This window comes from Spea bombifrons, chromosome 4, assembly GCF_027358695.1.
Source record: "Spea bombifrons isolate aSpeBom1 chromosome 4, aSpeBom1.2.pri, whole genome shotgun sequence".
In the NCBI taxonomy this organism is placed as follows: Eukaryota; Metazoa; Chordata; class Amphibia; order Anura; family Pelobatidae; genus Spea; species Spea bombifrons.
The window spans coordinates 33,949,552-33,966,401 of NC_071090.1; the positions used below are offsets into that span (position 1 = coordinate 33,949,552).

Below are 16,850 nucleotides of genomic sequence, written 5' to 3' on the forward strand. Positions count from 1 at the left end.
GTTCCCTCTGGTCACATTGAGGAGGAGTCTTCTCCTGACATACCCCAAGAGCCACATCCATCCCTTACATAGTACCCTATACGGTAGTATTTTTAATAGTTTTGGTAGTGAACGGGGCAGGGGGTTATGGTTTTTATATTTAAGGCTAGGGTAGTGCGATGTAAGGTTTTTGAATTTTGCACTGTTATCTGTGCAGAAGGTATAGAGATCTCTCTAGGTACCTCTCTGACATCATGTTATGCCAGTGATGTCACAATGATATCACTTAGCTCACTTGTTTATAATTTTTTTCTAAATAAATAAAAAGATACTTTTTCTTGTTTTTCCACTTGTGGGAAGAGGGAGGAACATTATTTCTCAATCTCTTCCCTGCGATCCCCCTGCATTGATCACACTGTGATCGCAAAGCAACTCTCCATAGACTTGCATTGGGGATTGCAATGTGTGTGTGATCAACCAGCAGGGTCAAGACAGATCCTTGCGATGGCGGCCGTTAAAAACGATCGGTCAGGAGTCCAGGGACTTTAGTGAATGCTTTTTTAGGATGTACATGAACTGAAGGGGTTAAATATTCAGCTAATCCTGAGGGACTTCAATTCCTGGATTGATGACACAGATTCCCAATTTGGGCAGGATCTCCTAAACATGATGAGTAGTCTTGGCTTCACACAAACTGTCATGTCTGCCACTCATAAAAGAGGCCACATACTCGACCCGGTGTTCCAACTTGAACTTAAAAGCCCTGCTGTAAAAGTAAACCCAGTAGTATGGTCAGATCATCAATGTCTAAACTTCTCCATCTCCTCAGAGCTAGCCAAACTTCTTCCTCCAAGGCTAGCAAAATGCCGCTCATTAAAGGGTTTGACTTCACCAATCTTTTTATTAAACCTCGACCTAACAGAATTACTGGGCACCTGCAAAGACCCTAACTTATTAGTCCAACAGTATGATAAGAGGGTGAGCGATACCTTGAGCAGCCTTGCTCTGCTTCGCATTGAACCTATAAAAACCATCTGCCATGGTTTGATGACACCATCAGAATGCTGAAGAAAAAAGGCCTTAAGCTTGGAAGAAGGTGGCGTAAAACACACAACCAGGATGATAAGCGTAACTAGTAACTCACAGTAACTAAGAAAAAATCTACGTTCCTGTCTCGTGAAATCAGCCTTGCGCACAACAAACCGGCCCAGCTCTTCCACACAGTAGAAAGGCTCTGCAAGCCATCTTGCCTGCATGCCTCCACAAATCTCACAGTCCAAATGTGAAGATTTTGCAGCCTACTTTTCAGCTAAGATAGCTTACATCTGGACCTCTATTGCAGAAGGACAGCCAAAGACATTACAGAGGTACAAAAACGAGGGTTCAAATTCCCCCACCCTGTGGACAAGTTTTAACATCCTGGGCAAGGAAGAAATCTCAATCTAACAAAACCTGCGAGCAACCACCTGTGCCTTAGATTCTGCAGCTACATATCTCCTCCCTGCATGCTCAGAAACAGTAGGCCCAGTTTTTACAAAATTAGTCCAATGTTCTCTGGACTCCGGAGTTTTTCCAGACTTACTGAAAGAAGCAATCGTGAAACCTCTTCCTTACTTAACGAACTATAGGCCCGTCTCCAACCTCCGTTTTCTGGGAAAAGTCATTGAAAAATGTGTGTTAATGCAACTAGAGGCCCATCTGTCAAGTAATAATATCTTTGATTCTTTCCAATCAGAAAACGTCATAGCACTGCAACTGCCCTGGTTTGCGTTCTGAATGACCTCCTGATGGCAAGAGACAAGGGTGATCATTCAATCCTAATTTGACACCATTGATCATAAGATTCTTATTGAGCGGCTGCAATACCTATGCAGGCTGGGAGGCACAGTTCTAACATGGTTTAAATCCTTCCTCACAAACAGGTCACTGAGGGTGTCATCAGGACTGTGTTCGTCAGCTCCCACAAGGAGTACCACAAGGATCCATTTCATCTCCCACTCTATTTGCCATATACATGCTGCCACTTGGGGACATCATCAGACAACATGGATTAAGATATCACTGCTATGCAGATGACACGCAGCTCTACCGTTCCTTTACACCAGGAACTAAGAATCCAACATCTCTTTTCAACAGATGCTTAGCAGATCTCCTAGAATGGATGCAAGCTAGCAGGTTAAAGGTAAATCCTGATAAAACAGAAGTCCTGTTGATCAGGGGACAAAGGATAACTGCGCCGATTCTAGGAAATACTAACCAAACTGGCATAGAATTCAGGGGGGTTCAGAGCTACTCAGGTCAAGTGAAGTGCAAAATCTTGGAGTATTCATTGACAGTGGTTTGTCACTTAAACGTCAAATCTCTGCTGCAACAAAATCTGCCTTCTTCCACCTGATGAAAATAGCCAGGATAAAGCACCTAATTCCACCAGAGGATACTGCCACCCTAATCCCCATGCATTTGTGACATCTCATCTGGACTATTGCAATGCACTGTATGTAGGCCAGAAAAAGAACTTAACAAACTGCAGTTGGCTCAGAATGCAGCAGCCAGGCTATTAACAAATCAACCCCGCTCATGCCATATTAAACCTATTTTACGGTCTCTTCATTGGCTCCTTATCAAATGGAGAATTCACTTTAAGATAGGCACGTTGTCATTTAAAGCCCTAAAGGACCAGGGACCCTGTTACCTGAAATAGCTATTAACACACTACATCCCTGATCGCCCCCTTCGATCCACACATATGTCTCTTCTCTCAATACCCAAAGTGCGAACAAAAAAAGGCTTAAAACCCATCTTTTCTCCCATTCCTTCAGATAATTAATTCTTATTCTCTTGTATGCATATACCTGTATAAGTGCTTTGAGTCCCACCGGGAGAAAAGCGCTATATAAATACCGTACTTATTGTTGTTTCATATGAATATGAAAATATACCTTTAACATCAATTTTGCTTAATTTGACCACTAGAGGGAAGTTTCACATGGGATAATTTGAGTTTGCTAAGTATTGGTATTAGTGTTTTTAATCCAAAAGTGTACTATAATGATGGTATGGAACATCATGACTATAGTAGCAGTGTGCATTACTTTCACAGAGATTGGTGATGACAAGTGAATAAATGCTCCTAGTGAATACATACTTGCTGGGTCATTCATGCTTTTTGTTCATGATTTCCATTGCAAACCAGTTTACTGACTGTAAAATAATGCAGGACTTTTGATACAGCAATGTATTGACCGACATATGTGTGAATTGTATACATATAAGGTATTTCTGAACTCAAGAAACAAAATATACCGTATTTGCTCGATTATAAGACGAGGTTTTTTCCAGAGCAAATGCTCTGAAAAATACCCCTCGTCTTATAATCGGGGTCGTCTTATAATCAGACCTCAAATAGGTCTGACTATGAGACTAAGATCCAGATCCCCCGCAGCGATGCAGGGGACCTGGATCCTCCTGTGTTATACCCCCCCCCAACTTCCCGGTGCTTCTGAGTCCCCGGTGCTTAGTCCGGGCAGCGTGTAGAGCTCTCTACAGAGTGATCTGTGAAATGCCTTTTAACCCCCTTAATGCCACTCTGCCTCCAGAAATGCCTTTTAACCCTCTATACGCCGCTCTGCCCCATAATATGCCTTTTAACCCCCTAAATGCCAAAGTGACATATAGGGGTATAAGGCAATTCTGGAGGCAGAGTGGCACATATGGGGTCAAAAGGCATATCATGGGGCACAGTGGCATATAGAGGGTTAAAAGGCGTATCATGGGGCACAGTGGCATTTAGAGGGTTAAAAGGCATATCATGGGGCACAGTGGCATATAGGGGGTATAAGGCATAACTGGGGGGGCAGGTTGTAAAAAAAGGAAATAAAAACAAAATATTTTTCTCAATCATAGCTTTTATTAACAAACAATTGTTCACATAGTTTACATGAATTAACATTTACTGGTAAAACTTTTTTCCTTTAGGGTCGTCTTATATTCAGGCTTTTTCTTTTTTCCTAAATTAATATTCATATTTTGGGGGGTCGACTTATAATCAGGGTCGTCCTATAATCGAGCAAATATGGTAATTAAGAATATTCATGACCAACGCAACTATTTTAGTGACAATTATAATCATAAATCATATCAAAATCATACAAAAATATTTTTTCTTTTTATGTTTTACCATATTATTCATATTAAATGTTGGACTATACATCTAAGAATGTTTTCAAAAGCAAGTCTTATTTGTCCTCGAAAAAGCTATATATAATTTGCATGGGTACACAAAGAAATGACATATCGTAAAAATGTGAAAGAATATTCGGGTTTTTCAGTAAAAAGCCCCCTCAGTAAAGAAATGGTTAATAAAATAATAAAGGTTTTTTTGTTTATTCTTAAAGGAATGTTTGTTTTTTGAAACTGCTTCTTTTTTTCCTTGAATCCTCGTACCCTGCAGAATATTTCTGTGTAAAGTGCTCTTCATGGAAACCCATTGCTTCGATTTGATGGCATATGTGAATACACTTCTACAGAAAGAGAGGCAAATACTGCTTTTACAGACTACAGTGAATTTCTGTCAACTTAAAGATGCAAACTTATAAAATTACCTTTGCTTTTCTAGAATGTATAGATTACAATTACATTACATTACAGATACAGATACATTACAGATACATTACAATGAGTTGTTCCCTGTGAGATTAAATCATACAGTAGATACAACTAGCAATGAAGAAATCTAGAATTTGTTTTCATTTTATTTATGTTCACATTTATCTAGACTTATTATGACTTGACAGGCAGCTGTAACATGCAAGGGTTGGACTGCTCTGATAGCTGTCATTACATTGCAGGTGGCAGGATGTGATAACCTTTAGAAATCAGACATCTGTCTGGCCAGCTCATAATCATACCTGGGTTTGCCACAGAGATCTGTGGGTGAAGCAACGGTTCTCCAGGTCAACAGCCGAATCCTCCGGGTCGTGGGGTCTTGACATGCCCCGCTCCCCGCCAATTTCCCCTTTAAATGGGGGTGCTTCCCATGATGTCAGTTGATCCGCCCACCGACGTCAACGGGACCACCCACCGACGTCAGTGGGCAGTCCTGGCCACCTCCCGCAAGGGAAGGCACTGGGTAGCCAGAGCTAAGAAGTAGAGCCCTGCACGGGACTGCTTTTTTAATCCCGCTCCCTCCCGCTGATTTTTGGTCCAATCCCGCCTGCTCCCGCAATGTAGGTGTTCCGCTCCTGCAACATGTGTGCCCAATCCCGCCTGCTCCCGCCACATTTGTGGCCAATCACGCCCACACCCTTACCTGAACTGCAGATTTCCCGCGCAGTCCCGCAAGGCTGCCCTCGAGTTGCTCCCTCACAGCGTCTCTTCTCTTGCTCCGCCCAGGAACTCCGCTTTGTTCCTGGGCGGAGCAAGAGAAGAGACACCATAAGGGAGCAGTGCGAAAGCAGCCTCGCGGGCCTGCGCGGGATTACTGGGACCCGCAGGTACAGTGCCTTACTGCCCACTCCCGCCCACAACACCAGCAAGACCGCTCGCGCTAGAGAACTACTACCTTTGACATCTGTGTGATCAGGGAAATAGGTGAGTAGTTGATTTTATTCTTTGGTTTTGTGAACTTAAATAAAGTGTATCAGACGAAAATCTCCAATACTTACTATTTGAAAAGATCTAATTCTATAGGAGATGGTGTTATATTTTGTAAAACATTTGGCATTTTTTCGCAAGTGAGTACAATAGCAGAGCAAATTTGATGTTTCTCTCTTTTAATGAAACCAGTGGTATTTAGAAACTGGCAAGAGCCACCATATGATCTGTAGACACCAACAGGGCCGGACTGGCCCACCGGGATACCGGGAAATTTCCCGGTGGGCCGGCAGATTCGTAGGCCGGGCGGCTGCCCGAAATGTAATCTAAACGGCCGGCGCTACTTCAATTCTTTTTTTTATTAAAGTATTAAAGCAGCGCCGGGCGGCTGCCCGAAATCTAATCTAAACGGCCGGCGCCACTTCAATTCTTTTTTTTATTAAAGTATTAAAGCAGCGCCGGCCGGCGGCATCAGCACTCAGCGGCCGTGTGTGATGGCCGCCTACTGATGGGAGCAGTGTGAGGGGTGAAAGCTCCGCCCCCTCGCAGGACCTTTCACCCCTCACGCTGCTCCCATCACTATGCGGCCATCAGATTAATGTAAATTTAATCGAAACGGCCGATGCGTGCTGACACCGCCGGCCGGAGCTACTTTAATACTTTTTTTTATTTTACTTTATATGGCAAGCCGATCCGGCATATTCAATTTAAAAAAGCACGCATCGGCCGTTTCGATAAAATTTCCATTAATCTGATGGCCGCATAGTGATGGGAGGAGCGTGAGGGGTGAAAACTCCGCCCCCTCGCACTCAGACTGCTGGAGCACCGGATGTCCTGTCACTGACATCCTGTTTACATAGAAAACGGCGGCCTGCAGCTATCAGAGGACGGAGGCCAGGATAAAAAAGCCCCAAAGTGGAAGAAGTAGAAGGTCAGTAAACAAATGTATTTTTTAACAAACTGTATAATATTTTTTTATATAAAAGCCTTATGCCCCCCATATGCCACTCTGCCTCCCTGATATGCCTTATGCCCCTTTATATGCCACTCTCCTTCCAGAAATGCCTTATACCCCTATATGCCACTCTGTTCCATGATATGCCTTTTAACCCCCTAAATGCCAGAGTGGCATATATGGGCTACAAGGCATTTCTGGAGGCAAAGTGGCATATAGGAGGTTAAAATGCATATCATGGGGCAGAGGGGCATATAGGAGGGTATAAGGCACATCAGGGAGGCAGAGTGGCATATGGGGGGGGCATAAGGCTTTTCTGGAGTGCCCCATGGTATGCCTTTTAACCCCCTTTATGCCACTCTGTCTCCAGAAATGCCTTTTAACCCCCTATATGCCACGTTTGCAGTAGTAAATGTTTTGATTCCATTATGTGTAATATATTTCATTTATTAGGGCCTTTTAACACTTTTGCTTTCTCGTATTTTAATACAAATAATATGATAAAAAGAATGTTTTATAGTTATTTGTATGGCAAATAGTGTGACTCGGGTATGTATAAGGGGTGCGTGTGGGTATAAGAGCTCAATCGCGAGATAAACTATATGGGGCTGCTCTCCAAATGTTTCCAGGGCTGCTTTTCAGTCCCAGTCCGGCCCTGGACACCAATGTCTAGACTAATAACTGAAAGAAATTGAGCCAAATTTATTTTATGGGAACTGACAGAATTTGTAGATTATTTTAATCCAACAATGTAGAATCCTGCAGCCAGGAGTACATACTATAACGTATGATACGGATTTACAATTGTCATGTTGTGTTTAATAAAGGTGGGGATATTGATAATTAAACAGAGCTTTGTAAGCATAGGGATCACATGCTCTATTAAACCATTGTATTCTTTGTAATGCTGCTTTAGTTATGGGACCTGATATGTTTAAATCCCAGGATTAGAGACATATGAGCAATGAACCTTCACAGTGCAAATAGTTTAAGATAACTAAAGTTGGCTATAGCTTTACAGTTTGATTATACTGTTATTTAGTATCTGCCTCGTTGTTCATTTATAATGCCATCTCTTTTTCACTATGGGACCACAGCAATACCACTCCTTTTTGATAAACATAGTTGTGATGTTTTATTTTTTTTTTATCACCTTATTTAACATTTTATTTCCTGCCTAGACAGGCCCAGAATCTTTTGTAGCTCTTTCCAGGTTTAAGCAAGTCAACAATTCATAATCTTATTCAGAGATCTTTGTTTGGGCCTTGGTTCACACCAGGGATTGTTTCTTGTGAATAACAAGCTCAAACTTTATGTGTGTTTTCTAATAGGGCAGCTCTGACGAACACCTCCATTTATTGGACTCCTGACTCAAATTTACTTTTTGGACTCTAATTTTTTTTCATAGTATTTTCAATGAAAACGCATAATTATTTGTGTGTTATTAGTCCAAGACTTTGTCTATTGTGAGATCACATCAAAGTTAACAACTACTTAAATGAAGAATTCCAGGTAGTTCAAGGGTTCACATATACTTTCCTGCAACTTTTTCTATGGATTCCATTTCAATATAAAGGTTTTTAGATAGTGACTTGGCTTCACTGCTAGTTTCCTTCTTAATTAGTCTTGGACCTCTCTGGTATTAACTAGTGGTTCATAGTTGGAGCACTAATAAATGTTCTTTTAAAAGTGTATCTTTCTTTAGATACCATTATTTTGGTCATACAATCTAATTTACCATACAAAAATAATAAAATGTAAAAATATTTTTTCTGACTTTTATTTGAAAAAACATTTACCGATCTAAAAAAGCTAATAAAAAGACTGCTAAATAGACTATAATAGTATTGTATTGTATCTAATGTAGCAGTTTGTTTTTGTCTGTCAGTTATTGTTTTGTCATAAACATTGGATTTATGTACTTTAAGATGCGTTGTGTAAATTGTTCTAAAGAAGACATAATAGATCATTTCATTTAGTTATCTGATTTATCTTTTGCAAATTGTTATGTAACCATGGCATATATATATATATGCAGAAATCCACAGAGGAAAGAATAGTTGAGGGTTAATATTTGTATCATTCTTCTTATCTTTGTGGTCCTTTTGCCATACACATACATACACAGTGCCCAACTATGGCTGCCAAACTGAATGCGTAGACATGACCACTGCAACATGAATTATGCATAGACACTCCACCCAACATCCTGTGCTCTTGGCACCAACATTCTGCATAAAATTCATTAAAACAGACACTACTCTATGCTCAGTGGTTCTGGTGTCTTCATTGTGGAGACTAGGTGTTTTGACTTCTTGTTTCTTCTTGTTATATGGACTTCTTGTTTCTTCTTGTTTTCTGGACTTTGCTTGTGTTGTCTGCCACTCTGTTTAACCTTTTCCTGTACATCACCATTGGAGTAATTCTGAACTACACACAGTACCCTCCATGTGCATTTTTTCCCTTAAAACTCACATGCAGGGGCATAAGTACTCCTTGCAGCTCATGTGGTAGATATTTTAGGGGTCCGGCAACAATTTGGGGCAAAAGTCGGACATTTGAACTAACATCAAAGATATCTTATTCTAATGACTTTGGTTATTATGAAGTACATGCAAGTTACTTATTATTACATTGTCTTAGTTTTGTGCAGAATTGTTACCATGTATTTGTTGGCCCCATAATTTTGCCCTCATCCTTGCACACAAAAATCACCTGACTAATAAAATGTGTCAGGACACAACCATTCCAAACAAGAGACATACATAGAAAGTAGGAAACCCTCAACTGCCACAACTTTCTTCTGCATAATTTATTATTATTTTACTCATCCCAAATCCAGATGCATGTTTAAATAGGATTGGGACATGGGGAAATGCTTTTTTTTTTTTTTTTGGGGTGCCTCAGCCAATTAATTACACATTTTCAACAGAATAGTATATCTGGTGAAGTCATTCTGTAGATGTATAAATGTAACACCTTTGAGTAAAACGAAACCTTAATACATATTAATAATAATATTACATAACCAACTGAAAAAAATCAACCATGTTTGAATTTTTTTTTAGGTAAGACCATGAAAACATTTTTTTTTCTAAAAGTTTCCCATTTTTTAAATATGTTTTTGCACTGAATGATAGTTTATATAGTTAATGTTTCTAAAAAAAAAAAGACCTACTTCTCCTGAAAAACAACATATAATTTGTGTTAACCTACATAACAGAGATGGAAATTATGCTTGAAAACTAGATAGCAAAAGGGCTAACAAAAAAAAACTTTAGCCGTTTAGGGGTTAAAAAAAAAGCTCATCTAGATTTTGTGATTACGTGGCTTGGATAGGTTTTAAGATGTATGTTCAAATTAGCCCTGCCTTCAGTAAACCACTTTAGAATACACATATAAAAACCCAGACCGATTGCAGAATATCTTACAATAAATTACAATGAATTCTGTCATTGTTCTGGTTGTTGTGGCACTCGCCAGCTTCTCTGGTATGAAAACTTTTTTAATATATAGTTTTTTTGTGTAAGTTTTATTGAATACAAAATTTTATTCTGTTTTTGCTTAACATACTAATGTTTGTTTTTTTCTTCTTAGGTGTTAAGAGTTACTCACGGGAGACTGGATATGAGGTTTGTAGCATTTTTATCACACTAAGTTAAGGCAGCATTTGCATTGTAATTTGCTTAATTATTTTATGACATTGTAGATCATTTATTAAGGTCTCATAATGTGGAGGTTTCTTTACATCTACTACTTTAAAAAACTGAAACGTTACTTTCTTGAATAGGTCTGCTTCCATTGCCATGAGTGCATAAACATATAGCAGACATTATAGAAAATATACTGTTTACTGAAAGATATTCTGTATATGTGAAAAGTCTGATTTCCCTCACACCCTCTCTAAAGAAGAATGCATATTAAAGTACTACTTTAACCCCTTAACGACAATCCCCGTACATGTACGGGGTTGCCGTGCAAGGGGTTAACGACAATGCCCGTACATGTACGGGCTGCCGTTAAATAGCTTTGCAGCATCCACGGAAGCCTCACAAGTGAGGCTGACCGTGGATCCGGGGAGGGCAGCCCTTGGCAGCCCTCCCCGGAAGAAAAATGGCCGCCGCCGCACCGATCATCAAAGATCGCGGCGGCGCCCGGCTAAAACTGCTTAGGAAGCGATCGGAATCGCTTCCTAAGCATAAACTGTGTTGCTGACATGCCTCAGTATCGAGGCATGCAGCAACACAACCCCCCGACCCCCGATCGCCTTGTGATTGCTCCGAGGAGCAACCACAAGTGCCATCCTGTGAATGACGTTGCCGTCATTCACAGGATGGCATCAGCAATAGATATCAGTTCACAGAGGGTCTATTCAGACCCTCTTGAGAACTCTCGAGCTCCTCCTGCAGGTTGAATGCAGGTACTGCATCCAACCATGCAAGGTCAATGGAGCCCAGCTCACTAATGAGTGACTAGTAAGTAAAAAAAAAAAAAAAAAAAAAAAAAATTAAAAAATGTTTCAAAAAAAATGTCAAAAATATGGTAACATGTAAAAATCCCCACTGTCACCAAAAAAAAAAAAAAAATTTTTAACAAGCAAGTCCTAAAATTTTTTATCTTTACAAAAATTCCATTATGGAAAGAGTTAAAATATTGGCATTACAAATGCCCATAGGGTGTCTAGTATTAAAAAATATATGATTTGATGGGGTAAATTGAATTGGCCGGGTTCAAAGATGTCCCAAATATGGGACATGGGGCAGATGTCTAAATGGCAAGAAAATACACACCTCACAAAGGCGGCCTTTTACCTCCCAAATAACCCTACAAACCCATGCATGGGGGGTATCGCTGCGCTCAGGAGATGTTACTGAACACATATTGGGGTGTTGTGTGACACGGACATATACCAGGAGCCATAGATTTATACCTGAAGTACAACATGTGTGAAAAAAATACAAAAATAATTACTACCATAAAGTTTCACAAAGGGTAGTGGTAGAATTAGTGCATGGAAAGGGTTAAAATACCAGCATTTCAAATACCTTGGGGTGTCTAGTTTTTAAAAATATATGATTTGATGGGGTAAATTGCATTGGCCGGCTTCAAAGATACCCGAAATGGCACATGGGGGGAATAATGACCAGATTTGGAAAAAAAGGTTTTGAAATAGCAAAACTCTACCTGTAATTATTGCCCCATAACGTGCAGAAAAAAGCAAAAAAACATAAAAACATTGGGTATTTCTAAACTCAGGACAAATAGTAGAATCTATTTAGTAGGTTTTTTCATTAGTTTTTGCAGATGAGTAAAAGTTTTCTGTTTAAAAAGTGAGAAAAAGTAATTTTTTAACAAAAAATCCCCATATTTTATCATTTTTTTTATAGTAAATTAGATGATATGATAAAATGAATGGTATCTAAAGAAAGCCCTGTTTGTCCTGAAAAAAACAATATATAATATGTGTGGGAGCACGAAATGAGAAAGAAGAAAATCACAGCTAAACAGCAACACCGAAAAACGTTAAAAGAGCCATTGTCCCACAATATACTACGAGTAAAAACCCCTATTGTCCTTAAGGGGTTAATATGCATTCTTTGTAAATAAGGAAAAAAACAAAAACACACAGCTGCTTTCTTCCTCCACAGTCCACCATTTGTTACCACTGATGGGCTGCTTGAAACACCCAATCAGCATCAGGAAAGGGTCAACATTAAAATGTGCTTGCAGTATTGGCTGTATCAGAGATGCAGGGATATGTGTTTGGCCGAAAACATCTCCTGCACGACACTTAACTTGGGGATGAAGAGTGGGGCAATGTATATCAGGGATTCTGCAGTGCAGAGCCCACTCCTCTCTCCCAGTGTCCATCTGCACCCGGTCAGGAAGAAAGGGCTTTAGGTGGCCGGGTGCTCTTTGGCTGTTCTGCTTCCCCTTTTCCTTGCATTGTTTCTTTAATTTCCCTCCATGTCACATGTGCCTGTATCCCCAGTCACAGGCTGCGCAGGAGCTAGTGCCCTGCTTGGAACAGCCTCTAGACAACAAGGAAGTGTCTTGAAGTGCAATGGCTGTAGCAATATTATGTCACCTACATAATATCAATGATCTCAAATTATTAATACTATATTTATATGAACAGAGTGTGACATCATAAAGGAATATTGTGGAATCTGCAATACTATTTTTATAAGTTAATTACATTTTCTTTGCATTGAATGCATTTTTCCAAATAATTGCTATTCTATTATTTTCTATATAACACAAGATGTAATGATTAATTATGGATATATACTGTATCTGTACCTTTAATTGCATAGTGTAATACTTATTCTCTTTAATAAATATTCTCCCTTTTGCTTTTTATGCAGATTGACTGTAGCATATACACTATAAATCCAGAACTGGGTGGTGTGGCATGCAATAGACTGTTCAAACCATTGTGCGGAACCGATGGACACACCTATAACAACGAATGCCTTCTGTGTGATAGTAAATTGTCAGTGCATGTTGATATATTTCAAATCTCTAGTTGCGACAAGTGATTTCACTCCTAAATCCTTACATTTCTGTGAACATTTTCTGTATTGTAAATACAGCAGAGCTGATATTTTGTGGAGCACATTGTGTTCACTACACAGAAACAAATATTGTTTCATCCTTCAAGCAATGTATGTATTAGTGACATTACTATGTCCATATATATATATATATATATATATATATATATATATATGTATATATCTATATATCTAATAAATGAATATACAGAAGGCAAATAAAATTAACAGCTAACCAATTATATGGATTTAATATACTTAGATTCTGTTTACATACCTTTTTTAATGACCGCCGTTCTTAGTCGTCTCAAAAGTTATGTATATGACATCATTATTGTTGTATTTTGATTACTGCAAACTAGCCCAAGCTTTTTGTTAACATTTAAATTAATTTGAAACTACTCTTTATATTGCTTTAATTTTCTTAGGAAACTTAAGATGTTTATTGGCATCAAACATAAAGGATCCTGTGATATTCAGGGGAAAAAAGTGAGTATCATTTTACGTGTAATGATAATAACATTTGTAACACAATTCATTATCTTAAATTTTCTAATGATAGTGTCTGTAGAAATTACTGACGACACTTATTTATATAAATGATGGATACATTAAGTAAGTTCAATATATAACAAGGTAAATTATAGTGGGTGTGAGACATACAAGGCAACACTATATGGAGCCACCACCTCCAGTGAAATCCATTGGCAGTCACAAATGTTGCCATGGAAACTAAATGACTCCATATATGTTTTTGTGTTGACTGAATGTGCTTAAACATTCCAAGGAAATAATGAAAATACAGTTCTTCTAATGTATATTTGCTCAAAACGCTAGAAAGTACAAATGAATGTATTGTCTAAGTGGAACAGAACCTTTAAACTGCATTAAGGAAACCAGGAAAAAGCTGTAAATTTGTTTCCGTAGTATCAAAGTGTAAATGTTACAGTGATTCAACCAATATTTCCTATCTGAATTTTAGCTTGATTGTGAAGCATACCGTGATAGAAACTTCTGCACCATGGAATATTCTCCCCATTGTGGATCAGATGGGTTTTCCTATGGCAACAAGTGTTCATATTGCAATGCACAAAACAAGTATGTATTGTATACAGATACATATGTTACTCTCTATATGTTAATATAAGACATATCCCATACAAAATACTCCTTAGTTCCAAAATGTAAGCTTTACTGTTAAGATTAAAGTTTATTATTTTATCTTTGCTTTCATGAAACAATAAAAAAAAATTGTTACAGTAATCTACAGAATTTCAGCAATAGCATTAACACATTCTTTACTACCAAGACACTCCCTTATTATTTACACCGTCAAATTTCTCTAAATTTCAAGATGAGCAGGTGAGATAGCCCAAGTGGTAAAAACTGCAGTGCCAATTCAAAAAATCTCTTGGTCGCTGGGTGAACTCACCCCTTCATCCTTCTGAAGTCAATAAATTAGTACTATTCTTTGGGTAATGATAACTGCTATTCAGCTGCTGTCCAATTCGGAAAAAGGCTCTATACAAATATTAGGCTATTATTACCATTCACTGCTGAATTTAGTAACCCACCGTAATATTTGAAGGCATTTTACTCTGTCAATCATGAATTAAATTGTAGCCACCATATTTTAAGATGATGAATGTACAACTTCTCTGTTGACCTTTTGAAATATCAAACCAACAGGCGTCATAGGTTTTTAAATTGCACTGGAGCAGTCTTGCTGGTTGTATAGCACTGGAATGTTGAAATAGGATTAGATCCCTTAGCACTTTACTGCAGACTTTCCTCTCTCTATGGCCTTATAATCTGCATTTAACTGCAGTTACAGTGTTTTTATTAGGAGCTAGAGCTTGGGCACTCTTTGTTTGTGTCCGTGATACGGCATCAGCTTACGTTGACAGGAGATACTGTTTAGATTTGGACACATTCATAACTCAGTTTTCTGGTTTACCTTGTATCTGTACATATTAAAGGTTAAGTTTTTCAGATATACATATATTTTTTTTATTACAGTAATCCCGATTTGACTCTTCTCTTTACGGAGCATTGTTACTACAACAGAGGATGAATAACATGAACCAAAATCTGTTATTGAAACTCAAATGGCCTTTACTAATCACCTATGCAAATAAAAAATGAGATATCTGTCTGTATATGTGTCTTATTATAAACGGTGGCAGTTTACGTTGGCTTCTCCAGTTAGGAATAAATTGGTGCTATAAGATCAGTGCACTTTAAAGTCAATACACCACCTAACATATGGTAGGTATATGTAGACAGTAAAAAAAATCCTAAAATTTGCGGACTAAATGTAAATTAGGTAGCCCCACCATGTCTTTTACTTTATGGGGATATAAAACAAAACTACACCCTATTTACAGACTCTGTTTTACCTATGCCATGTTACAAGTCCTTTATGATTCATAGGATATTTTAGAAAGAAAAAGTAAACCCAGTCAAATGAAAAGTCTTGTGTGCTTCATAAAGCAGGTTACTTTAGCTGCTGTATGAAGTGGTAAAGGCTCTGCTGAAATCATCCGCAATAAAAAAAAGAAAGTGCAAGACTAGCTTCTGAGGCTGACCACAAAACCATAAAAGTATATGTTCTTATGAAGACTAGCACCACTCCTAATTATTGATTCTATATGTTTCAGCCATCCATAGCTACCAGGTATATAAAATCAAGCATACAGGCATGATATCCCCATAGACAAGCATTGGCAATACAATGGGTTGTACTGAAAAGCTCATTGACTTTCAATGTGGTGCCGTCATAGGATGCTACCCTGCTAGATCTGCCTTTGTCCACTATAAACGCTGTTTTTATGAAGTTGAAGCGTCTAGGAGTAACAACAGCTCAGGCAAGAAACCTGAAGCGCAAGATCAAGGGTTAGGTGAAATTTGTTAACCTTAAATTATTAACCAAATTATTTTACATATATAAATGTAAAGGTATATACTTGTAAAACAATAAGAATTTACTTCTAGATACGTATAAATTATAAATATTAAATGATGATTTCATGTAGAGAAGGAAAAAAGCTATCCAACCCTACTTGGTAGACTTCTACCAAAATGGAACAAACCCAATTGTAAACATAGTTTCATTTTTGGTCCATTCGTGTTCGGACAACAAAGTTAGTTTCCTGCCCTTTTGAAGGGGTTTTTCCATTCGGAAATGCAATTTGTTATCACTCACCCTCATTTTCTTTTTAAATGGAAAAAACAACCAATAATAGAATCTTTATCATTTTAAAAATACATTTGAACTGCACAATGTTGAACAAAATGTAAATATGAAAATACATGAAATATAGCATTAAATGTGTTAGTAAAACTATAATCTATATTAATAAAAAGGTATACAGTATAATGAAGCCCAAGGGGGCCAGAATGGACTATAGTGGGCCCTGACAGAGTGCTGAGCAGGGCTAGGCTAAGACAGGAATTATGGATTTTAGGGGAGGAGTTTTGGTAGGAGGATTTTTAAGTTTGGTGATCACAGGGGTAAGGATCCGTTTTGTTTAACCTTACCTAGTGTTGTTTGTCCCACCCTCCTTCCCCTTATGTGGTTGAATTTGTGGAGTGGTGTTGCTGCATTAGTCACAGTCGTGGATGCTGCAGGCTGAGAGTAGGGAAGCTAAGCAGAGTAGATAGCGGAAACATAGCGAGCAAGGGACAGGGTGACAGAGCAAGGAGCATAACCAGACAAGATATACATGATACAGGGCACAACAGGGAATAAACATAACCAGACAAGA

General features: G+C 38.5%; 1 protein-coding gene across 1 annotated transcript; it reads left to right on the plus strand.

The window, feature by feature from the left end:
- The first annotated feature begins 645 nt into the window (after positions 1–645).
- LOC128491333 (uncharacterized) lies at positions 646–15,238 on the plus strand. The gene is made up of 6 exons (XM_053463648.1): positions 646–1,021; positions 10,124–10,158; positions 12,895–13,022; positions 13,512–13,572; positions 14,066–14,181; positions 15,103–15,238. The coding sequence occupies exons 1-6, from the start codon at positions 646–648 to the stop codon at positions 15,155–15,157; spliced, it is 771 nt and encodes a 256-aa protein (XP_053319623.1). The 3' UTR covers positions 15,158–15,238.
- The last annotated feature ends 1,612 nt before the right edge of the window (positions 15,239–16,850 follow it).